Here is a 21,132-nt window from a genome sequence, read left to right as displayed (position 1 = left end):
TGAAGTGCTTTGATCGTAATTTTCAGGGAGTTCTTGATGCATTACGATTTTGAAGAATAAGGCATTTCAAATTAATTTAACTTGCTTGTTTTTATAAGAAAATTTTATCTGGCTTACTGGGCTTCTCTGAGAAGTCAGAAATTAATTAAGCATAACATTTGACCGCTAGGATTGTGTTTCTCAACAGTTATGTATCAAAATAACAAATTTGATATATTAAGAAGTAATGGGGTGCTTTAGGATTTTAAAATATAGATCAGTAAATTGGAAGAGTAATGCCTAATGATGTTTTTACATTAAATATATCATCTACAGAGCTTCTATGGACTGGTGTATTAACCACAACAGAAGCATTGTGATTTTCGTAGTTGGTAAGAAATAAATCTAATAAGATGGTCCAAGGCTGCTTGTTCACTGTAATACAGTTATTTAATGTTAAACGTACCCAGTTGTAATTTTACGTCTTTCCCACAGGTGGCATCATCACCAAATAGAACTTCAGGTGAGTCACACACTTGTTAGCATGTACTCACTGTACGTTCCCTGTTCCTCGTCAGAATCACTACCAACCTTTTTTTTACTTGTTTTTTTTAATATAAAACAATGAAAATTACAGGAACCAAATTGTCTACTCCCTCATATGACAGCTATATCATAATATAACTATTTTCCCTAAATACATCAAATTCACGATGTTCCTAACGTGTGTGTTTATACGCAACAGCTGATGAACTCACGTTTCTACTTTATACTTTGTAAAAAAAAAAAAACCCTAATAAATACAAATTTAATCAATGGTAATACGACCTTAATCATGTTTCGCAAAAATCACTTGCTTTCACTTCACAGCAGGTTCCCGAAGCACAGTAGCAATTCATATTTGCCCACTGTTGTCATTGCTCTGAAGATACTGTTATCTTTACTGCTCTACTACTGTCCTGCCCTATTTAGCATATGGGAAAGGGTGCATGAACATCACAGCGCATTAACGTTACAAGTTATAGTTCAAAACGAGTACCAAAAAACCCCCCCCAGATTCAGATTTGATTGCACATTTCAATATTTGATCATATCCTCCTCTTGAAAATGCTCTGTAATGAGTTCAACTCTCCTTTTGTCCCAGTAACGTGTCACACGTATGCATTTCTTCCATAGTTGCTGGGGGCAGACTGGGAAGTAGTGGACAGCACACGTCCCCTGGAGGACGGCTGGTATGGATAAGGCCTAAAAGAGTCAGAAGATGTGGTAAGACATGCTATCTGGCTATACTGAGAGAAATTGTTTGATACGTACACTTTTTCACCCGACTCCTTACAACTGCACGAGCACACCAGACAACCGCCTCCACACAGGGCAAGTACGGCCGAGGACCAGCCGATGTACAAACCTTCTCCGATCTCGTACCTGGGTAACAATGACATTGAACAAAATGATCCCATCTGTGTCATGTTATCCTTCAAAAGCAATCGCATATGCATGCTCACTTTGTCCCTGGGTAGAACTGGTCAAAGAACTCCTGCGTGATGTTGGCTGCATACCAAGACACAGCAATCATGGTGCACATACCTAGAAAAAGCACACAACATGACCACTCTCACATCATTGCTTTTCGTATTGTACACAGCTTGGCCTATTTTAACGCTGACATTTGATAAGAAGAGACTTTTGTGAATTAGAGTACCGATAACCCTTTGAACTGGCCATCCGCTTTTCAGATAGCTTGTCTCCTGTATACACAGATTAGAGTTCCTGAAATGTTAGCTTTTCTGGTGTATCCTGTATACACAGATTAGAATTCCTGAAATGTTAGCTTTTCTGGTGTTTGGGGTTAATCATAGTTAAATGATTATTTTGTGCTACGGGAAGAATTTGAATCTATATGACTTGTACCGCAAAACAATTTGTTGAGCTTGATATGGAAACCGGCCGGCGCTGTTGTCAGCCCCTGTAGGTATGTTTTTGAGCAAGCATGATTACACAAGAGCCACTTGACCTATTTGGAATAGGAAAATGTGTTTGTTTTGATTGGGACATTTTAAAAAATCTCTATTGGTAGTTTCACACTTTTTTCAAAGACTGACTTCAGGAAATGGAGGTGTTAATGTTTTGTTTCAAACTGGCATTTTTGGCATATGTAGACCCACTCCATGTTGTACCATTGAAATTATTCATCCGCCCGTCTTTGTTCTTACCCTGTAGTAAGAAGAACACCCCTCCGATTGCAGCAATTCTCCCCTTCAGAACGTAGTTTTCACCTCCGATTTTCGAGCACTGCATTCCAACCAGAGTTCCCACAAGCCCAAATGTTCCGAACACGATGGCGGCGATCATCAATGCTCGAGACGCTTGTATGTACCCTGCGCACAAACACAAAGGTACAATCACGTGTTTATTCATCATACATCACCGCAGCAACATCAGTTGCAATCCTTTCAGTAAGTGCCAAGATCAACAATTCAATAATTTCAGGACTTCTATATACTGCTGCTTGGTTACACAGAACTTCCCGGATTCCATCGAAATACCGTATGAACCGTTGGGACTGTGACTAGTATAGGCTTTAGGTTTAGGCATTTGAGAATTACAAATATTGTATTGTTGTGAGCCGATTGACAGATATTTGATTTCTAGCGTGTCTTAGTATTCCTAAAACAAATCTTAAATAAATGACTATGCTTTGCAAAGGCATGTGGGGAAAACATTGGTGAATGGAGATTCCGCCCCCAACAGGCCAACTTAATACCAACATGAAAGTTTGAAAACAAATCTGAAATACCACTAAACATTAGCCACAATACAATAACCAAAAAAAAGTATTATTTTTCTTGCCCCAACCATTGAGCAGTATCCATTGACTAAAACCACACAATCAGCATACATGAAGACATTATCTTGTCAGCACGTGGTTGTCGCATCTGGCGGTTATGAGGCCATGAACAAACTATTCAGAGTTGCATTATGGGTTTTTTTGTTTTACTGGGGTTATTCTCGTTTATCTCCTTTCATCTCATTGTATTTTTATACTGCCCGTCTTATATTACCTGCTGTTTACCAAAGAACTCCACCCGTAGAGAGATGGGATTGTACTCAGAGACGCACAGATGATGCTGTGGTCAGCGCTGACAAACAACTCGAGAAATCGCATCATCACCACTGAAAAGTTCAATTCAATGCTCTTTTTATCGTTCAGAGTTTCGAGCACATACCGCTTAGTGCGAGCAACGACGGAAAATCGCGGCAGTTGTGAACTCCCGTCGAGTCGGTGGCGCAGGACATCCAGAGATTCTCATAGATGGTGGACGTGGTGATAACGTTACCGTCCACTGTTGACACTCTCCAGTACCGATTGGGAAGGGCGATCCCGACCATCAGCCATCCCAGGAAGCCCAGGAAGAAGGCAAACGCTTCCACGACGGGATTCATAACTCCACGATTGCGCGTGATCCAGCCTGTCTTTTCCGAGCTTTCCCCGACAGACCTCTGACAAATGTCGCCTGGCTAAACTATCTTCAAGAAGAAACCTGTTGTTTTTCTTTAGCCCAGCGTTCTCAGTGTGCTTAGCCGATTTCCCAGCAACCCTAGAGCGAGGATGCTCGAGAAACCTCCAAATTAATGATTAATCCCCAAACAGCCCACTTCTGATTTCCTCTATTATTCTCACATCTCCCGAAGCTTTTTCAAAAGTCCACGTGTTTACCCAACTTAAGGGAAGTGAGGTTGAACCTCGACACCTGCTGACTAACGTCTATAGACTCAGAGCTATTTGTCACCTTCTGACAGTCGCTTTGAACACTGTCAATAATTCCCAGTCAGTCCTGATGGGATCTGAGTCCCAGTTGGGCTCTGCTGAAGGACGATGGTCCTTCCGTCGTTGGTCGCGAGGGGGTGAGGGCAAAAGCGACACATGCGCCCACCCACTGATTTAAAAAAAAAAAAGACTTGTCTGTCAGCAGGCATTTTTCATGCCTCCAGTTTTTACTAACGTCCTGCAGACATTTTCAAGATTTGGAAATTGTGTATTTATGGATTTGAAATGACATGAGATTTCATTTGTGAAATTTGATGATAAACTGGCATGATTTTTCTACGGGAGGATTGCAATAATATCACTGTCTTGGTCAAAAGAATCCAAAAGGTGGTTAAAAACGGTTTCAATACATTTTGCTTATGAACGCATAGTCGTATACTCCATACGGAAATTTCACAAAAATTGATTAACAGATTTTTTTTTAATGCCCCCCCCCCCCTCATAATAAATCAAATGGTTTTGATTGATTTTGACAAGAGTGGGGGGAAAAAGAGCTCTTTGGAGTACAATTTAAAATATATATAAAATGTTGAGGACCAAATGCGCATTACAGCAGTTTGTTTCATTTGAAAGTAAGTACAGTACGATAATGTCGGGGCCGGGGGAACATAAATTTTTTAAATACTGTACATTCAAAAATAATAACCCCTGTGCCGTGACAAATATTTTAAAACCTAAATCCTCTTCAATTAATTTTGGAAGAAAAATGAACTTAACCAAATGCTGTGTACGAAATGAAAATAAGTTATTTTTTCAAAATTACAACATTCATAGTCTTGTCTTTATACAAGTTAGCCTCATCATATAGATATTAAAAAAAAACATTCCCTCATTAGAAATATCAACCAGCACTCCCAATGATTAAAAAGAAAGAAAGTGCACAGTCAGCTATAACATGCAGCTGAATCATCAGCACTTCAATACTTTTACGTGCGAGAGTCGAAGGCTGTGAGCACTCAACCATAATTTTAACACCAGATTAAATTGTTAAGAGAGTTTGACTTACCCGGTAGGGCCAAAAGGGATGGAAAGTCTCTGCAGTTATAGATCCCAGTCGAATCACTAGCGCAAGACATCCACAAGTTCTCATATATTGTGGAGGTTGTAATGACGCTGCCATCATTGCTGGATTCTTTCCAATACTGGTCTTGCAATGATACAGAAACCATGATCCAGCCTAGGAAACCAAGAGAAAGTGCTAAAATTTCAAGAATGTCCCACATTTTGGAAAGAATGCTCTCTCTAAGTCTCTCTCAAATCAACCAAGATATCGCCTCCCTAAGGAGCTCTAACGGCAACTTCTGCATCTGATGTACATTAAAGAGTGCATGCAGGTTTTTTTTTCTTTTTTTCTTCTCATGCACTCAAACAAACCGAGGACTAATTTGAACATTGATTTGTTGACTGATATGTCTGCTATTCCCGCCCAAAATTGATTACATTTCACGTGCCTGGCAAGTTACCATCGAAATGTAAGCGTACAAGGAACTCCCACAACAGTTCCTTTTGATCTAGGCAGAGGTAACAGCTTGTAAAATATATTACGCTGCCTATGTTATGCAAATACTTGTAAAATGTACTGTGATTTTTTTTTTTTTTGTTGCCAGGGCGGGGGGGGGGCACTGTTTACATTTGCAGTCTTTTCGAGATTTGCCATTGGAACCACTTTGTTATATCCAGACATTTACATGAAACATAATTCAGAAATTCTTTGAGGGTAGTTTCATCTGACTTTAGGAAATATTTGAACAAAACGTTGCCTGTCGTGCAAGATAAATGAAGTCACCCCAAGTGAGATGTGAGGATTTGGGGAAATATTGTCGGTGAATTGAGTTGGAATGTCATCGTGAACGTGATCTTGTCTCCCTTTTTGAGAAATTGGTAGCTGGAGATTTTCAAGAGGTTATTTTAAGGTCGATGAGCAAATACTGATAAATTAAGTGCACTCAATAGAGGCCTGAGCATACATTGAAACCTTGGTAAAGAGCTTGCTCGGTGATTTATAGGAGGCAAATGTGCCTATTTTAGCACAGGTTAAGCATTAACAAGTAGAAAACACAAAAGATTCATTGAAATTGTTGGCCAGGTTAAATATCTTTTTTTTCTCTACTGGAGCGTATAGATTTAAAAATGATGTCTGTTCTTTTCAAATAGTTTGTTGACATAGTATAGTGCTGTCCATTAAAAGAAACTGGCCAATATCACTTTACCAAAAAAAAAGTATTAAATTTAATTGTTATTCATAACAAATCAGGAGAGTTGTGCAGAAAGAAGCAGATAGTATACAGAGGATGTTTTGGGGTGTCACATCCAATATTTTCTGTGATGCAAAATAACTGTAAGGCCTTAATGGTTTTAGTCTGTATCTTATCAAAAGTAAATTTTCTACTGTTGTCAAGTAATCAGCAGGAAAGTTCAAAGTTCTGTCATATACCTACAATATTGAGCAGACAGACATTCAGCCCTTTAAATCATAATCCTTTTTCTGTTAATATTTTATTTCCTTGCCCTTCCCTTCATCGTCCGAAATGCGTGTTCACATGTGTCCGCATTGACCCTTTCTGCTTAAAGGGAAAGTGGCCTTGAAACAAACCTGAAGGGCTTTTTGGGGGGAGTTTCAGATACAGGCAATGACTAAAGGTGGTGTCATTAGCACCTGAAATATGCAATAACTAAGATTCACATTTGCCGGCTTCAGTTTAACACATTCGAAGTCCAAAGAAATCTAATGAAAGAGCAATGTCAAAAATTCAACCTTTCTTATTATGGTCACAGTGGTTTAGAACCACACGGCACTAGATTGGACCCCTTGCGTATCACAAATTCATTTATTATTATTTTTTAAATTTCCCTCTGTTTCCCAGATCCCTGCCCTGTCGACTACAAGTCACGCATTTGTTTGGCTGGTCATGCGACTTCTTATATATATTAAAGTCTAAGCTTGGAATGGCACCAAAAATCCATGTTCCCTCATCGTGATGATGGCAGCGAATAAATTCAGGTTGGGTTCAAAACTTCAATTTCTAACTATCGAAATATTTATTCTTTTTGGTTTAAAATTTTGCTGCTGTAAACAGTAAATCCTTTTTGTGGCGCATGCTAAAATAGTGAGATGTCACACATTAGTTGCCATGACTGCCTTTACTAATGCCGCATGCATTAATGTGTATTTGCCAACCGCCAAAAGAAAGTAGAAGCAGAAATGGAAGAACTAATGGCAGTTATGGCAACTAATGTGTGACACATTATTAGTTTAGCATAAAGCTTCCGCCACAAGGATTTACTATTTACAGCAACAAAAGTCGGGTAGAAACCTTTTGCCACAATGCAATGTGGGACTCCACTTAAGGTAAGCCATTTTAAAGTAAAAAGAAAAACTTTTTCCATCGTTAGAAGTGGAAGTCTCTCATTCAACTGGAACATGGGAAATTTGAGGTGCCAGTCCGAGCTCTACTGTTCTGAGTCTCGAGTATGCAAAAGACGAACTTTGAGTTGAATTCAATTGAATGCAACTTTATTGTCAAATGTGCTGTATTCTGTACAGCACAGATGAAATTTCTTCCCTCTCATCACTCACAGCCAAGTGATATTTAAATAGTGTGTATGCCTTGGAACAGTCATTATTTGAGTATATAACAAGAGTTTCGGTGAGGTCACAGCTTCAATACAAGGCGTAATAAATCATTGTGATTCATCGCTATGACGGCAGCTTTTTATGCCTCCGTGAGGCGTGCATAAATGTGATTCGAAGACCACAAATGAGACATTTACTTGGTTGAAATAACGTAGCGGATAAATCTGGTGTCCAAAATAGGTCATGATAGAAGATATCTGACTGAACAAATTGAAAGTAAAAGGAATACTTGAATGTAGGGCTGGATTTGATTTCCATGTAACACGTGTCCTTGTGTGTGTGTGTGTGTGTGTGTGTGTGTGTGCTAAAGGTGCTAAATATTTAATAGTACGCACATACTGATTTGTAATCCTTCATATGTTAGACTCGTCATCTGAACAGTGTAGAGGAAGGCATATTTATGCTTAGCAAGATTTTAATTCATTGTGTTTCTGGCGATCACCATTACATTAGTTGTAACACATTAGACCAGAATACATACTGCTTATAAAGCTAACACAGTCCACACATGGAACTTATATTACACTAAAATACATAATTACAAGTTTATGAGCACTACGGTTTTTTTAACAATGTTAAATTAATGTGACCATTATATACAGTTTCAGAGAGTACCGTACTATAATACTACAATGATCTATTTCCTCGACATGTTATTGTGCACCTCCACACTTTAATGCCAGCCATTACAATGGTGGGGGGTGGGGGGAGAACATTCTACTTTAAAGAATCACACACCCTCCACCTTTGGCTTCCACGTAGTTTGGGTCAAGGTCATTAGGCAGCTTTCCGTTCTCAGGCCAGATGTTCAACTCTCCAAAAACGCCCGTCTCTATCATCTCCTCCTGCCAGGGGATTGGAACGTTGCCCGAAGCGAAGTCAGCGAAGAACTCTGTATCCTTGTTATCCATGACCACACCTTTGATGGTGCTAAAGGCTCCCACGTCGTCGATATCTTTGGCGTAGACCATTCTGGGATCAGGAACAAATGGTGGAGGCAGCATACCTTGGTAAAAATGAGCAAAAAAAAAAAAAACAGATTCCTTGTCTATTAAAAAAATATATCTTTAGTCATGAAAAATATATCTATGTTCATCTATCTAGTTCAGCAACCTATTGTGATGGACAGAGCAATTAAACATGGCAGCTGGTTAGTGGTGTTCTGTGATATACAAAGGTTAGGAAACACTAGCTTGCGTCAAAAGACCTTTTACACTCAAGTTTTGGTTAAAATGCACTCGTCCAAAATGTATTTGCGGGATATCAGAATAGCCTCCCGAAGCTGCCGTTTTGGATGTGAGCTGGGTTGAGACTCTGGTGTGTGGCCGCCATCCTGCCCTTGATGGTCAACACAATTGTGAGCAGTTTAAGCATCCTGAAGCAAAACATCAAGCTGTCCAAAAACTTCACGAGTTTAATGGGTGCAAGATTTGCAAAGTTGCAATCAAATAAGTGATAACCCTTTCATGCACCCTCTAACCTGAAAACACGATAAGCTGTCCACTGTAGTCAGGCAACTGATTTATCTCCGTAGATAAAGTGAACATGTGCCGACTTTAAGTATACTTTAGCGCGTTGATAAATTTGCGGAAGTAGTCACCAGCCTCAAGACGACCCCAGTTAATCTCCTTGAAGAACGGTTGACGCTTGAGATCAGCGCACTCGTTGTTTTTGAAGCCAAGGCGTTTCCCCGGATCCTTTTCCATCAACCCTTCACAGATTGCTTTGCAGTCCTTGCTAAAGTTGGGCGTGTACGGAACCGGATCGTTCAAAATTCTGCGGGCCACTTCGTCATTCTCCACCTGCAAAAAAAACCAAAAAAAAAACCAAAAACAACCTTCAATTAGCAAATTTGGAAACGTATTCATGTAAAAGACGCCTAGTGCATCTCTTTCCCGTGCCCTCAACCTTCTCTCCTCGTATTCTGAAGGGTCCTTTGGCTGCGATCATCTCAAACAGAGTCACTCCCAGAGTGAAATAATCCACTGTGTAGTCGTATTCCTTTTTCTGGAGCAGCTCAGGAGCCATGAAACCTTTTAAAGCATATTATAAAGTGAATATTCACACAGAAGTAACTATAGTTGGAGAAAGATATTTTTTTTCCCCTGACTTGCTAAGTTATTCCACTTACCGGGAGTTCCCGCATAGCCAGTAGTTTTGTCTTTTCCTGGAGGAAGTTCAACAGCCAGGCCCAGATCTGAGAGGCGGACGTGTCCTGAGTGACAAGTCACGTAATTACATTAATGCTGTTGAATAAATCAACGCTGCTGCAAAGGCCCCCAGCCAGGAAGAAAGAATAAATAGAAGACAAAGAAGGCACCAAAGTTTGGGATCGGTTCACTTTTTACCAAATTGAAGATCAAGTATACAATATATGTACTGCAAAACAAAATAAGCCGTTCAGAGAATGCACCGAATCAACATGAGTTCATTTATTATAGCCTACCACCAGTGCATTGGTTATTTGTGCTCCATGCAGAAGCACCAAAAATTTTTTGCTCCTCAGATCTAACCTGCATCATCCAGCAGGACATTCTCTGGCTTCAGGTCTCTGTAGATGATCCGGTGCTGATGAAGGTGCTCCAGGCCGCAGATGATCTGTGCTGTGTAGAAAGAAGCTCTCTTCTCGTTGAAACCGGGATTTTTTTCGTCCACGTTGTACATATGAAACCTGATGCAGGATGGAGAACATTATGCAGCTTTGGATTCAACTGTATCAATATTGGTCTAAAGACATCTTTAGCCTCTTAAGTACTTCTTACTGTCTGACTTAAAGTGTGACGCACCTGACGGCCTAGTGAGAATGTTTGCTTGAAGGTTTATCTATACTTGAACTAATTAGCAGACATGGGAGTGCATTAGGGGCAGCGCTGTGAGCTAGTGGTTAGTGTGTCTGCTTCCGAGTTCATCACTAGTACAGTACAATTTACCCTTACAAGTTTCCCCTTAGCTTGGATTGGTTTTCTCTGGGTGCTAAGGCTTATTCCGATATTCCCAAACATGCACGGTTCAGTGGCAATTTCTGATTGTGCAGTATGTGCTGTTGCACAGGTCAGAAATCCCCATATCCCCAAATTATCCATCCATCCATCCATCCATCCATCCATCCATCCATTTTTGAGGGTCACAGGCGTACTGGGGGCTATCCCAGCTGTTTTGGGGCAGTAGACAGGGGACACCCTGGACTGGTTGCCAGCCAATCGCAGGGCACACATAGATGAACAACCATTCACGCTCACACTCACACCTCGGGACAGTTTAGAGTGCTCCATGAACCTTCCATGCATGTCTTTGGAATGTCGGAGCAAACCGAAGTACCCGGAGAAAACCCACGCAGGCACGGAGAGAACATGCAAACTCCCCGAGACTGGAGCTGGAATCGAACTCTGCACATCTGCACTGTGAGGCGAATGTGATGAGCAGTCGGGCCCCCAGCCCCACCCAAAAAATAAAATATATGTGCCATGGTTTTCTCTTGACCTCATGACATGTAAATCATTGGGGTTCGCATGTATAGTACACTCCAACAAAAAAAAAGTGTTTTAAGTTTTTCCCCATGTCAATTCATTTGCCAGGTCTAATGCAAGGTTTCCATTGACATCTAACTCTTCTTTCAAATACAATTTACTTTGATTTTATTTTTTCATTAGGGCCAAGAATATATATTTTTATGTATAGAAGGAATGTGTGGTCATTCCTGGGTAATGATGGGAAATGTAGTTATTTATTGTAAGCAACTTCATCCTTAAGGGCCTTGCTCCGTTGATATCTAATGTTCTCTCTTGGCGTGTGTGTGTGTGTGTGTGTGTGTGTGTGTGTGTGTGTGTGTGTGTGTGTATGTGTATGTGTAAAGCTGTGGTGAGTTTTTGCATAAAGCACCTGAGATCCCCGCCATTCATGATAGTCATCACTAAACAGAGGTCAGTCTGGGTCTGAAAGGCGTAGGCCAGCGACACGATGAAGCGACTGTGGACTTTGGCAAGAATGCGCTTCTCCACAATCGCACCCTAAAAATGGGGAAGGAGGCCATTAGAATCGGAGAAATGACCAATGAGCATTTGTTACCCCGCACATCCGAAGAATTGTTTGCCTTGACAACTTTTAAAGAAGCCCATTCGTAGTACAGCGATTCGCGTCGCTGATTTTTCTTCCCTTGTGATTCATTTTCATCACTCTCTTGCTAACAGATAACATTTTCGCTGTTTTGAACAATCATATATCCAGCTGACTATCACAGTAAGTACAACTTTTTTTTTTTTTTGGCAGTGTCGATCTTAAGTGTCATAATCCTCCAATGGTTTTAGAAGCACCACACTCGGCTGAGCTTCTTTGCGGGTTCTCTAAAAGAGTCACAAGCTTCTTTGCGCTTAGCCATCATAGCAAAAAACTAAACCTCTGCACTCAGGCCAGCCTTCGAATGATCTTTTTTATTTCCTGTTTTGTTGCTAACTTTCTCTTGGCTGATTGTGTGCGTCGGTGCTTTACCTCATAGCCTTTGCGTTTCTTCAGCCTCTTTTTATCCAGCTTTTTATTGGCATACATTTTGCCCGTGGCCTTAGCCTGACAAGCGTACACTTCTCCGAAACCTCCCTTGCCAAGGACCCTGAAGTCCATGAACCACTCCTCGTCGACGGGCTGGCTCTCCAACCACTTGAACTGAACGTAACGCAGGAAGTACATGCTCTGCTTGAAGGCGTCCATGGACTTTGTCTCCAGGTGTTTGAGGAGTTGTTTCTCGCTCTCTTTAAATAAGTCACCTTGGACATTTTTGAAGTCCTCCTTCACTCGGGTGACAGCCTTCTCTTCCAGGAAACTGCAGAAGTTCTTTGACGCCGACTCGTAGTATTTATTGACCATCTTTTGAGCCTTCTGGACTCGGTCCTTTTCTTGGCAAACGAGGTAGTCTTCAATGTCCTTCCACAGCTCTCCGGCAGTCTTGTGGGCGATGTCACTCTCCAGAAACTGCTGGAAGAGCCGCTTGCCGACGGGCTCGTTGACGCACATGCTATCGAAGGTTTTGCCCACGGACGCTTTCATGTGTTGGCAATCCCGGATGTGTGGGAGTTTCAGCCTGGCCCGCATCTTTTTGTCTCGCAGGGTAGACGCCGCCGCGCCATCCACGCTTCCTCTTGCTGACACGTAGGCCGAGTTGGCCACCACTGTCTCCAAACCTCCGATGTCCATGTTCACTCAGCTTTTGTCTGCAACATATACCAAGGACGAAGGAGCCAACCCAATTTACAGTGTACGCGCGTGTATCACTGTCAAAATTTAGATGCAGTTTGGTTCAACCTACAATCAAGCTCTCGTCACACAGTCGTGCGGAACTGTATAACAACTATGTTATATGTCAACAACTAATTTTGATCAGAGATGGCTTTATGTGCCTAATTCAGTGCTTATTATTTTCTCATGCCCATCGCCGATGACTTAACGGTACTAAAATTAAAGAAAACAAACCAAAAAATATTGACCAACATATTACAGAGAAGCACTTAACTTTTTTTCTTCTTTTTTTGTCACACTAAAGCATTGAAGTGCATCAATTTGCCTGAAATGATTAAAAATTTTGAGCACTACTTCCACTTATCATAGTGGATGTGCAGTCACGCTTAATTCTTATACGATCAAACAAAACTGAAAAAAATTTAAAATCTAGAAAAAATTATTTGCATCTTGGATTTACAAAAACGGTTCAATAAAAAAAAATGTTGACCAGTGTAATCGTTGACTGAAGACTCCCATTGAAAACTGATCAATAAATTACTTTTGTAATGGCCTATTTTTTATATCTCGCATAGTGTCCCTTTCAATTGTGCAGCTGTACTAAATGTTGCCGCCACTGAGTGTGCCATGCACTCTGTCTTCTGCCAACTGTGTCTTTTTTAGAATGAGGTGGAGAGCAGAGGAAACATTTGACAGTGACTGTGCTGCACCCTGCTGTTGAAATATGAACCATCCAGAAAATATCGTTTTATACTGTACATGTAATGTAACTCAGATTGTGCACGCACTGATGGTTGAAACACGGTTCTATCTCGGTAAAAATCTCCCACACCGGCAACAGAATGGAACAGGAAAAGTGGATTGTTTAATTAAGACTTCCTGGATGTAAACGCCTTGACCTGGAACACTTGTGTGAAGTGATAGTGCAAGTGGCTCCTTTCTTCTGCTTGATCCAATTAACACTGACCGTTGATTCTTGCGATTTACAGATGATTGGCCTCGTGGTAATTAACCCACATTCTTGGATTTGCTTTATAAACAAATCTAATCCCATGATCCAGTCCGTATCAATGTCTGTGTATTTTAGGATGACACAAAAAAAAAATACATATGTATAGACTGTGCTGTATGTGCATTATCCAGCCGTCCTTTTCTTTTGCTCCTGCGATAAAGTGATGATGATTCTCAATACCCCGTGTTTGAGAGGCGCCGAATAAATCTGATATTCAATTTCCTGTCTTAAGAGCTAAAGTGAACTTTTGCATTCAAATCCCTGACAGTGCCTCTTCATACTTGCTCATCTAAATTGTCACTTTATTAATAATGCCCTACAAGTTTTAATGTTTCATTTAAAAACCTGTCATGATTGTATGATACATAATTATTTTTTAAAAATCACATCTATATTAATGGTGAGTAGCACTCACCTTAACTTTTTGCTGCAGAGGCACCCGCTGACCAATTTCTTGTTTGGGTTGCTCCTTGTTCCTCCATCAACCAAAGCAAGTAAAGGTGGTCTTGAGCAGCTCTACCACGTAGACCGTCTCTTCATCCCCTCACAGTGTAGTGGAGCCAAGACACATCAGGTGGAGCTTTACTATGCACCTACAATCCAGCTGGGTGCTTCATTTGGTGGCCAGGATTAGACGCGGGGCCACTTGACAGAAGCTATTAGTGTACCTAGTAGAATGCAGGCTTCCCTTTTCAGAGTCACTGAATAAACGTCCAAAATTCCCTAACATCCAAAGCAAACACTTCAAGGCAAGGCAGCTTTTTATTACGTCTTTCTTACTTATGGCAAGTGCCTAATAGCGGTCTACATTTACAAGTGAGTTTATATATTGGTGTTGCATGTGGAAAGATACAGGACCTAAAAGTGAAGTAGCACATATACAAATCTAATCCTGCTCAGTGACAAAGATCAAACCGACCCAATTTAGTGATTTTGTCTATTTCTATCCGTTTATGCAGGCTTGATTCACAGGGACAGCACCCGGGGTGGATCCCAAGACGTTACCAGACCAGCCACAAAACATCGCCTCTCCAGCATCTTATAGAAGTATGTGTTGGATTTCATTTGTTTCAACAAACAATTTATTTTGCAGACCTGAATTGACTGGCACGTGTTTTAATATTTAGCTTCACGAGCGTGGCACTATACACCGGCTAGCAGTATGATGCGTTGCAGTTCTTCGGTGCTTTTGTTTTAAATAAGACGGGAGGGGGGGGGGGGGGGGAATCCTATTATGCTGCCACAAGCACTGTTGACAAATTCCCAAGTCTCCACAACCAGCTGAGCTTTAAATCATCTTCAACAGATTAAATGCAAAGGTGTGCTGAAACTTGACGCATGTTGCCATATAGTCGTACAGTGGATATAAGACGTCTACACCCTTGTTCAAATGCCCATTTTTTGTGACATAAAAAGATGAGGCCAAAATAAATCATTTGTACACTGTTTCCACTCAGTAGTGTGTCTTACAGAATATGGAGAGATTTCCGAGAAAGAGAGTAAACAAACACCTGAAATCATGTGATTGCACAAGTCCGCATTTTATAACGGGGGATGTGATTTTTGTAGTGAATTAACCAATCAGATTCAAACTCATGTTAAATGGGAAATGCGTCAAACTATTTTTGTAATTAAGGACAAAAGTTCAATTTTGGTTTCAGTTAATCATGACGCATTTTGCCACACATTTGGGAGATTTTGTTCTGTGTTGATGAAATCAAGGTTAAACCTTTTGGACATCAGCATGTATTGTATTGTATTGTATTGTATTGTATTATATATGTATTTTGACCATCTTTTTTTAATTTCCGCAAATAAATGCTCTGAATGACTATACAGTATTTGTATACAGCGCTTGGAAGTTATGTTTTCAGTAGTTTGAGGAATAACAAAAAAATGCTAATTTTACTCTAACTTTGTCCAATAAATAGCAAAATCAGATATACTGATATTTTATTAACGGCCTCGCAACAAACCGAAGGTCGACCAATAGCAACTACGCTTACAGAAAACATAGTACACTGACTCTTTTCATTGGCCAACTGTAGGAAAAGCGTCACACCTGCGGATTGATGACATGCCGGGTGTTACGTTGATGGAGACATTTTTATTAATTGGAATGGATGGACGTTTCAGTGGATTAATTCGACTCGATTTTCAACTTTCTAATAAGGTTTTCTTTTAATATGTTTCACAACCTTTCGTAAGATTAAGGTCAGAATTCCAATCTAACTAGACGTCCGCGAAGCCATCTTGCTCCCGAGTGATGGCGATGGGTGCGTCCGACTGTGCGCATGCGCTTACATTTTGGTACGTTTCCCTTTACTGTGGAAGGGGAGGAGAGCTGGCTGCTACCACATGACATGAAGGGAAACCGGCTTCACTAAAGAATCTTCTCAAGCTTCGTCAGGTTCCACGCGGGTGTCCGATCATGGACTTTCTCCTGAGTGGAGTGGCGGCATGCGGGGCGTGTCTCGTGACGAACCCACTGGAAGTGGTCAAGACTCGTATGCAGCTGCAAGGAGAGCTTAAAAGTAGGGGGACCTATCAGATTTATTACCGTAATGTCTTCCACGCTTTTTATACCATCGCGAAAGTGGACGGACTGGCTGGTTTACAAAAAGGCCTCGTGCCCGGACTATGGTATCAGTTTTTTATGAACGGCATCCGACTCGGCTCGTACGCGATCATCGAGTCCTCTGGCTACATATACACGGATGGAAGAGTCAGTGCACCCAAGACCATCATAGCTGGAGCTATGGCCGGAGTGGTTGGAGCTGTGATGGGCAGCCCAGTGTATTTGGTCAGTAGCCCGTCTTGAACGAGTTTTTGTCACTTTCAGTTCAAATAAGCAGTGGCCACTCGCTTTCCGTCACATGGCATATTTTGATTTCAATCATAAAGTAGGCGTTGAAATATATTTCAAACTTTTTTTGTATGTCGGGCGATCTAAGTTTAGCCTTTTTTTGTTGCTATTGTGGAGGTTATCTGTATTCTTATCTGAGGTCTCAATGACAGGTCAAGACTCATTTGCAGAGTCAGTCGACTGTTTCCATTGCTGTGGGACATCAATACAAACATCAGGTAACACATATATTGTAATAATGATAATCTTGCTTCAGTTTAATTACAAGTGTACATTCTCTGTGTGAAATTGGAGCCCGTTTAGTGAACCACAATGCATTCATTCTGTTCTATGGATGGCAACCGGAGACAGATCTTAGTTGTAGTTCAGAAATCCTTACTTTGAGTTGTTTTGCATGTAACCAAATGTCATTATTTATCATAAATGAAAGAAATGGATGAACTCGTTTTTGTGCAAATTAAATTTAGCAATAGGGAAATTGTTCACCAGATGATCAATCATAGCACATTAATTTGCCACATTTAATAGCCAGGAAGCAAGGAAAGGTCTTGTTTACCTCAAGTTTCAGCAAATAACTGTTACCTTCCTTGGGGCTTGTACAAACAAACTCAAGTAATATTACTTCTCAGAACAAATATTGTTATTTATTAATTTTTTAAGCTAACACTGTCAGCGACAAACACCATAATTGAATGCTAGTCCACCATGCATCATTATTTCTGTATCCAATCTTTATTTCTGTGTCTTTTTGTGACATGTTCTGTTGGTGGTGTGCTGTAAAACTTTTGTCATGCTAAATATGTGCCTAGGCCCAATAAAAGTCGGGAATTACTGGATTAACTCAATTCGGAATATCTGAATGTGTCTTCATTTTCTTTCTTTATTTGTTTATTTTGTTCTTCCTCCGAAAGGGAATGTCTCATGCCCTGGCGGCCATTTATAAGGAACATGGCATTAAAGGACTGTGGCGGGGTTCGAGCGCTGCCATCCCGAGGGTCAGCGTGGGGTCAGCGTCTCAACTGTCCACCTTCTCCTCTGCCAAAGAACTGGTGGTTGATCTTCAGGTTAGAACACGTGATTGCTTTCTGCCAAGTGTGAATGTCTTGTACAGGCAACACGTGTGTTTATACATAAGTAAAAGCTACTCTGAGAGGCATTTTGCCAATTCAATTTTTAAAGACATAATGCAGTCTGTCGGTTCCCCAGTGCTCAATAGGCTATAACAAATCATTTACAGTCAGTCGATAGACAGTTCAATTGTAGCACAACCTTCTAGAACAGAAATATGACACCTTTCAGTTCCCTGCCACCCTCCCTGCTCAAAACAGAGCTTACATAACTGCCACCGCAAAGTTTCCAGGGTGTAAATTTAACTGCTGCTTTAAAATAACAAAGGCCCCAAAACACAAGCACCAAAGACGCCATAAATGTCGTTACACCAGTTCCCCTTTTCCCCTCTCATGGAGCTAGTTTAACTCGTCAGATATGTTTTCTCCTCACCGAAACACACTCTTTGTCTCTATTAATCAGAGTTCATTTGTTTTTTTTGTTTTTTTAAGAGCACAAATCATGTCTGTATATGGGGGTGAGCCAGCATAGATACTAACAATAGAACTACAGTAGATAATTACATTAATGGGTTGCATAGCAATGTCAAACTCAAGGCAGGTGAGCTTGATCCTTTTATGAAAACCTGTCACATTTTTTCTTTAAGTTGTGTTTGAAACGAGGCTGAAAAATGGGGCGATTATTGGGGTTCTCCCACACAGGTCATATTACCGCTATGTAAGAGACCCAGCCTTGCACTCTAAGCCACGTGCAGCTCAGCTTCTCTCTTACGGCCGGTTTTTGTTTTATTATCGCTATTGTGCCAGAAACCCAACTTCCAGTAGCATTTTAACCGTTTCTCCAGCGCTCTTCAGATAGCGCTTTAAAAAAAAAAATTTTGGTTTGTTTTCCTCCTAAGGTATTTCCAAGGGAGAGCTGGTTGGTGGGCTTGAGCGCTGGCATGATCAGCAGCGTGGTAGTGGTGCTGGCGATGACGCCTTTCGACGTGGTGAGCACGAGACTCTACAATCAGCCCGTGGATCATCAGGGCAAGGTGAGCTTGAGTACGCGAAGGGACAAACCGAATGCATTCATCACAGACTAGGAGCTTGTGTTTGTGTGTTGGTTGCCTTCCTATGTAAACAGCAGTGTTGGCAAAGCGCCGGAGCTTATAGGGGACGGTCTTAACTGTGGCTGAATCGATGCCAGATTTCTGGATTTTTTTTTTAAATCATGGAATGGGCACTTCATATGCTTCTAAAATCATCTACATCATCTGATATTTTGTAACTTGTCAACCAGTGAGAGAAGTAGCATTAGCAAGTAGCAGACAAAACAAAGTGTCAAGGAGATAGGTTGAGAAATACATAAATCAAGTCGTATATCCGCAATAATATTTTGTGGCCCCCAACTTGACATCAAAATTGAATGTTAGTGCAGCCCCCGTCTTTTCATTGCTCTGTGTGTTTTTGTTTTGCCCCTCCCCACCCCCAACCCCACTTCTGGCTCAGGCCCATGACAGTTTTTGGTCAAACTTACTTCTGAAGTGACACCTAGTGGAAGGAAATGTCCCAGTCTTGTCTTTTTCAGAGCTAAATATTCCTTTTTGTCCTTTCAGGGGCTGCTCTATAAAGGGTTCACTGACTGCTTTACAAAGACACTGAAAAAGGAGGGGATAACGGGACTCTACAAAGGTTTGGGAGCCTCTTATTTCCGGATTGGTCCTCACACCATTCTTTCTTTGTTCTTTTGGGAAGAGCTACGCAAATTGTACCAGCCGTTCAGATAACACAGGAGACTAAGAAGTTGAAAATGGTGAGTCATTAAGCGACGAGCTACCGGTTCCAAGGAATTGTCATTAAATGAGTTGATGTTCTGAGGTTAAACAAAAACCAGGTGCTCTTTTGCTTTTCTCATAACAAAGGAGCCGGGGGTAATATTAACGCAATAGCGAAAAAGAGGAAAGGGAAGTAAAAAAAAATGTTGCACACCACATGTACAATGCTCTAAACCTCACCGTATCAAATGTGGGCTCTTGACTGTTAAAATTCAGTGGATGGCAATATTATTGCCGTGCTACCTCCAACGTCACATCATTCCATGCCAACCTCTCGAGGCCTATTCAAAATCTGCCCGAGAGAGTCCTGCTCGTTCAAGCCATGCCACTGTCCAGTGCCGAGGCTAATCAATGAGCTTTTATTACATTAATTGATAGACATCCATTTTTGTTCATTTATTTATTTTTTTATCATTTCAGTGGTCCAAATAATGACCATTAACAAAAAAACACTCCACAATTTTTTCTTAATATCAACCATTTGAAAGTGGTGATTAGTTCGTCTCCACGGATAATCTATTAAAATCGCCTTAAACAGAATTTCTTGGAGGGGTGAAAAATGTCTTCTCATACATTTCCATTCTTAGGTGCCTATTGTCGAATGTGCACAGTGTTTTCGGATACATGAGCTCACCTCGGTCATACAAGCAATAAGTACCTCATCATTAAACCTGAAGGTCAATTTTGAGTTGTTTAGTTACATGCGTATTTGCTGCTCAACCTCATTTAAAAGAGCACCATATTTTATTAAATGCTTTGTCAAAATATGCATACAAATTGTTTCTTTTTGAATCTTCAGAGGTTTTATATTTATAAAATCCCCCGATATTGTATGGACAAAGTGCGATCATAAACTGCTTGATCATCAAAGTATCAAAAAAAGTTTTTTATTTTTACTGGAAAATATGCGACGAATGTCATCACAGCAACGGCTTTGGCCGATTTGGATTTTAGATTTTCTACTGTATACCTATCTAATACCAGTCAGTATTTTGATATATCAATAGTACTGTGTGTGTGTGCGTGTGTGTGCGTGTGCGTGTGTGTGTTGTGGAACTTTTTGTTTGGGAACTCATGAAATGTGCCCATGAGTCAGTAGAATTCGCACAGGTTGGTAAAAATACACCCTTCCAGACGTCACTGAAAAATGAAATGATAAGCAAAGTATGCCATGCAATTGCTTCGTCACCTGAATACATTTGTTTTAGATCAAATCAGATGTAAAGTTGATTTTGTGTCAATGTAGATTTGGATGATGTAAAATAGATTGTATGTAATTTACCAATATTTAGTGATAGTGACAGAAGCGACCATAGATCAGCTTTGATTACCAAAAAACAATATATGTACTGTATATATATATATATCCTTGTTTCAAAATACAACGGTACAATAATTATTAGCGATACTGATTTAACCTGATCAACCTATTTATAAAGTATTTGAATATGCCAGCGATGCATTGGAAATGATTTTGCCGACATGCGTGCTTGAACGGTGTGCTCAATATGACTAGTGTCGTGCTTTTACAAGAATTGTCTTTGGCCTGTTTTAATTGCCTGTTACCATGCGGTAACATGTCCAATGAATGTGATGCAAACTACTGTCTTGATTTGGGCAACTACTGTTTGTGTACAGGGGACAAGAAATGCCAATAAATCATCAATCATCTTTGGACTGTGAATTTCTTTTGTCCCCACCA

At 40.6% G+C, this 21,132-nt stretch overlaps 3 protein-coding genes and 2 long non-coding RNA genes across 8 annotated transcripts; 3 read left to right on the top strand and 2 right to left on the bottom strand.

Moving 5' to 3' along the window:
* The first annotated feature begins 230 nt into the window (after positions 1–230).
* On the top strand, positions 231–15,414 carry LOC127588691 (uncharacterized). Of its 2 annotated transcripts, XR_007959157.1 has the most exons (6): positions 231–371; positions 475–502; positions 1,156–1,245; positions 2,200–2,375; positions 12,366–12,540; positions 14,640–15,414. It is a non-coding gene; the product is annotated as an uncharacterized LOC127588691 (long non-coding RNA). The 2 variants fall into 2 exon arrangements; XR_007959158.1 differs by lacking the exon at positions 14,640–15,414 and having other exon boundaries at positions 2,200–2,348; positions 12,366–12,487.
* On the bottom strand, positions 369–5,249 carry cldn15b (claudin 15b). 2 transcript variants are annotated; one of them, XM_052047502.1, is made up of 5 exons: positions 4,815–5,249; positions 2,193–2,357; positions 1,485–1,566; positions 1,294–1,404; positions 369–1,224 (listed from the first exon to the last, which is right to left on the bottom strand). In XM_052047502.1, the coding sequence occupies exons 1-5, from the start codon at positions 5,029–5,031 to the stop codon at positions 1,131–1,133; spliced, it is 669 nt and encodes a 222-aa protein (XP_051903462.1). In that variant the 5' UTR covers positions 5,032–5,249; the 3' UTR covers positions 369–1,130. The 2 variants fall into 2 exon arrangements, with proteins under 2 accessions (XP_051903462.1, XP_051903461.1); XM_052047501.1 differs by lacking the exon at positions 4,815–5,249 and adding an exon at positions 3,207–3,807.
* grk1b (G protein-coupled receptor kinase 1 b) lies at positions 7,840–14,250 on the bottom strand. Its single transcript, XM_052047498.1, has 8 exons — positions 14,096–14,250; positions 11,928–12,643; positions 11,322–11,449; positions 9,956–10,113; positions 9,574–9,657; positions 9,351–9,475; positions 9,043–9,244; positions 7,840–8,448 (listed from the first exon to the last, which is right to left on the bottom strand). The coding sequence occupies exons 2-8, from the start codon at positions 12,624–12,626 to the stop codon at positions 8,165–8,167; spliced, it is 1,680 nt and encodes a 559-aa protein (XP_051903458.1). The 5' UTR covers positions 12,627–12,643; positions 14,096–14,250; the 3' UTR covers positions 7,840–8,164.
* On the top strand, positions 9,240–11,338 carry LOC127588692 (uncharacterized). Its single transcript, XR_007959159.1, has 2 exons — positions 9,240–11,257; positions 11,296–11,338. It is a non-coding gene; the product is annotated as an uncharacterized LOC127588692 (long non-coding RNA).
* A 53-nt stretch (positions 15,415–15,467) lies between the features above and the next one.
* slc25a35 (solute carrier family 25 member 35) lies at positions 15,468–21,101 on the top strand. Of its 2 annotated transcripts, XM_052047008.1 has the most exons (6): positions 15,468–16,483; positions 16,699–16,764; positions 17,458–17,610; positions 18,513–18,647; positions 19,212–19,408; positions 21,069–21,101. In XM_052047008.1, exons 1-5 carry the CDS (start codon positions 16,112–16,114, stop codon positions 19,380–19,382), a joined length of 897 nt encoding a protein of 298 aa, XP_051902968.1. In that variant the 5' UTR covers positions 15,468–16,111; the 3' UTR covers positions 19,383–19,408; positions 21,069–21,101. The 2 variants fall into 2 exon arrangements, with proteins under 2 accessions (XP_051902968.1, XP_051902969.1); XM_052047009.1 differs by lacking the exon at positions 21,069–21,101 and having other exon boundaries at positions 15,469–16,483; positions 19,212–20,951.
* The last annotated feature ends 31 nt before the right edge of the window (positions 21,102–21,132 follow it).

Source organism: Hippocampus zosterae, chromosome 16 (genome assembly GCF_025434085.1).
Source record: "Hippocampus zosterae strain Florida chromosome 16, ASM2543408v3, whole genome shotgun sequence".
In the NCBI taxonomy this organism is placed as follows: domain Eukaryota; kingdom Metazoa; phylum Chordata; class Actinopteri; order Syngnathiformes; family Syngnathidae; genus Hippocampus; species Hippocampus zosterae.
The sequence above is the reverse complement of the archived record's forward strand: the minus strand, read 5'-3'. Positions and strand labels throughout refer to the sequence as shown.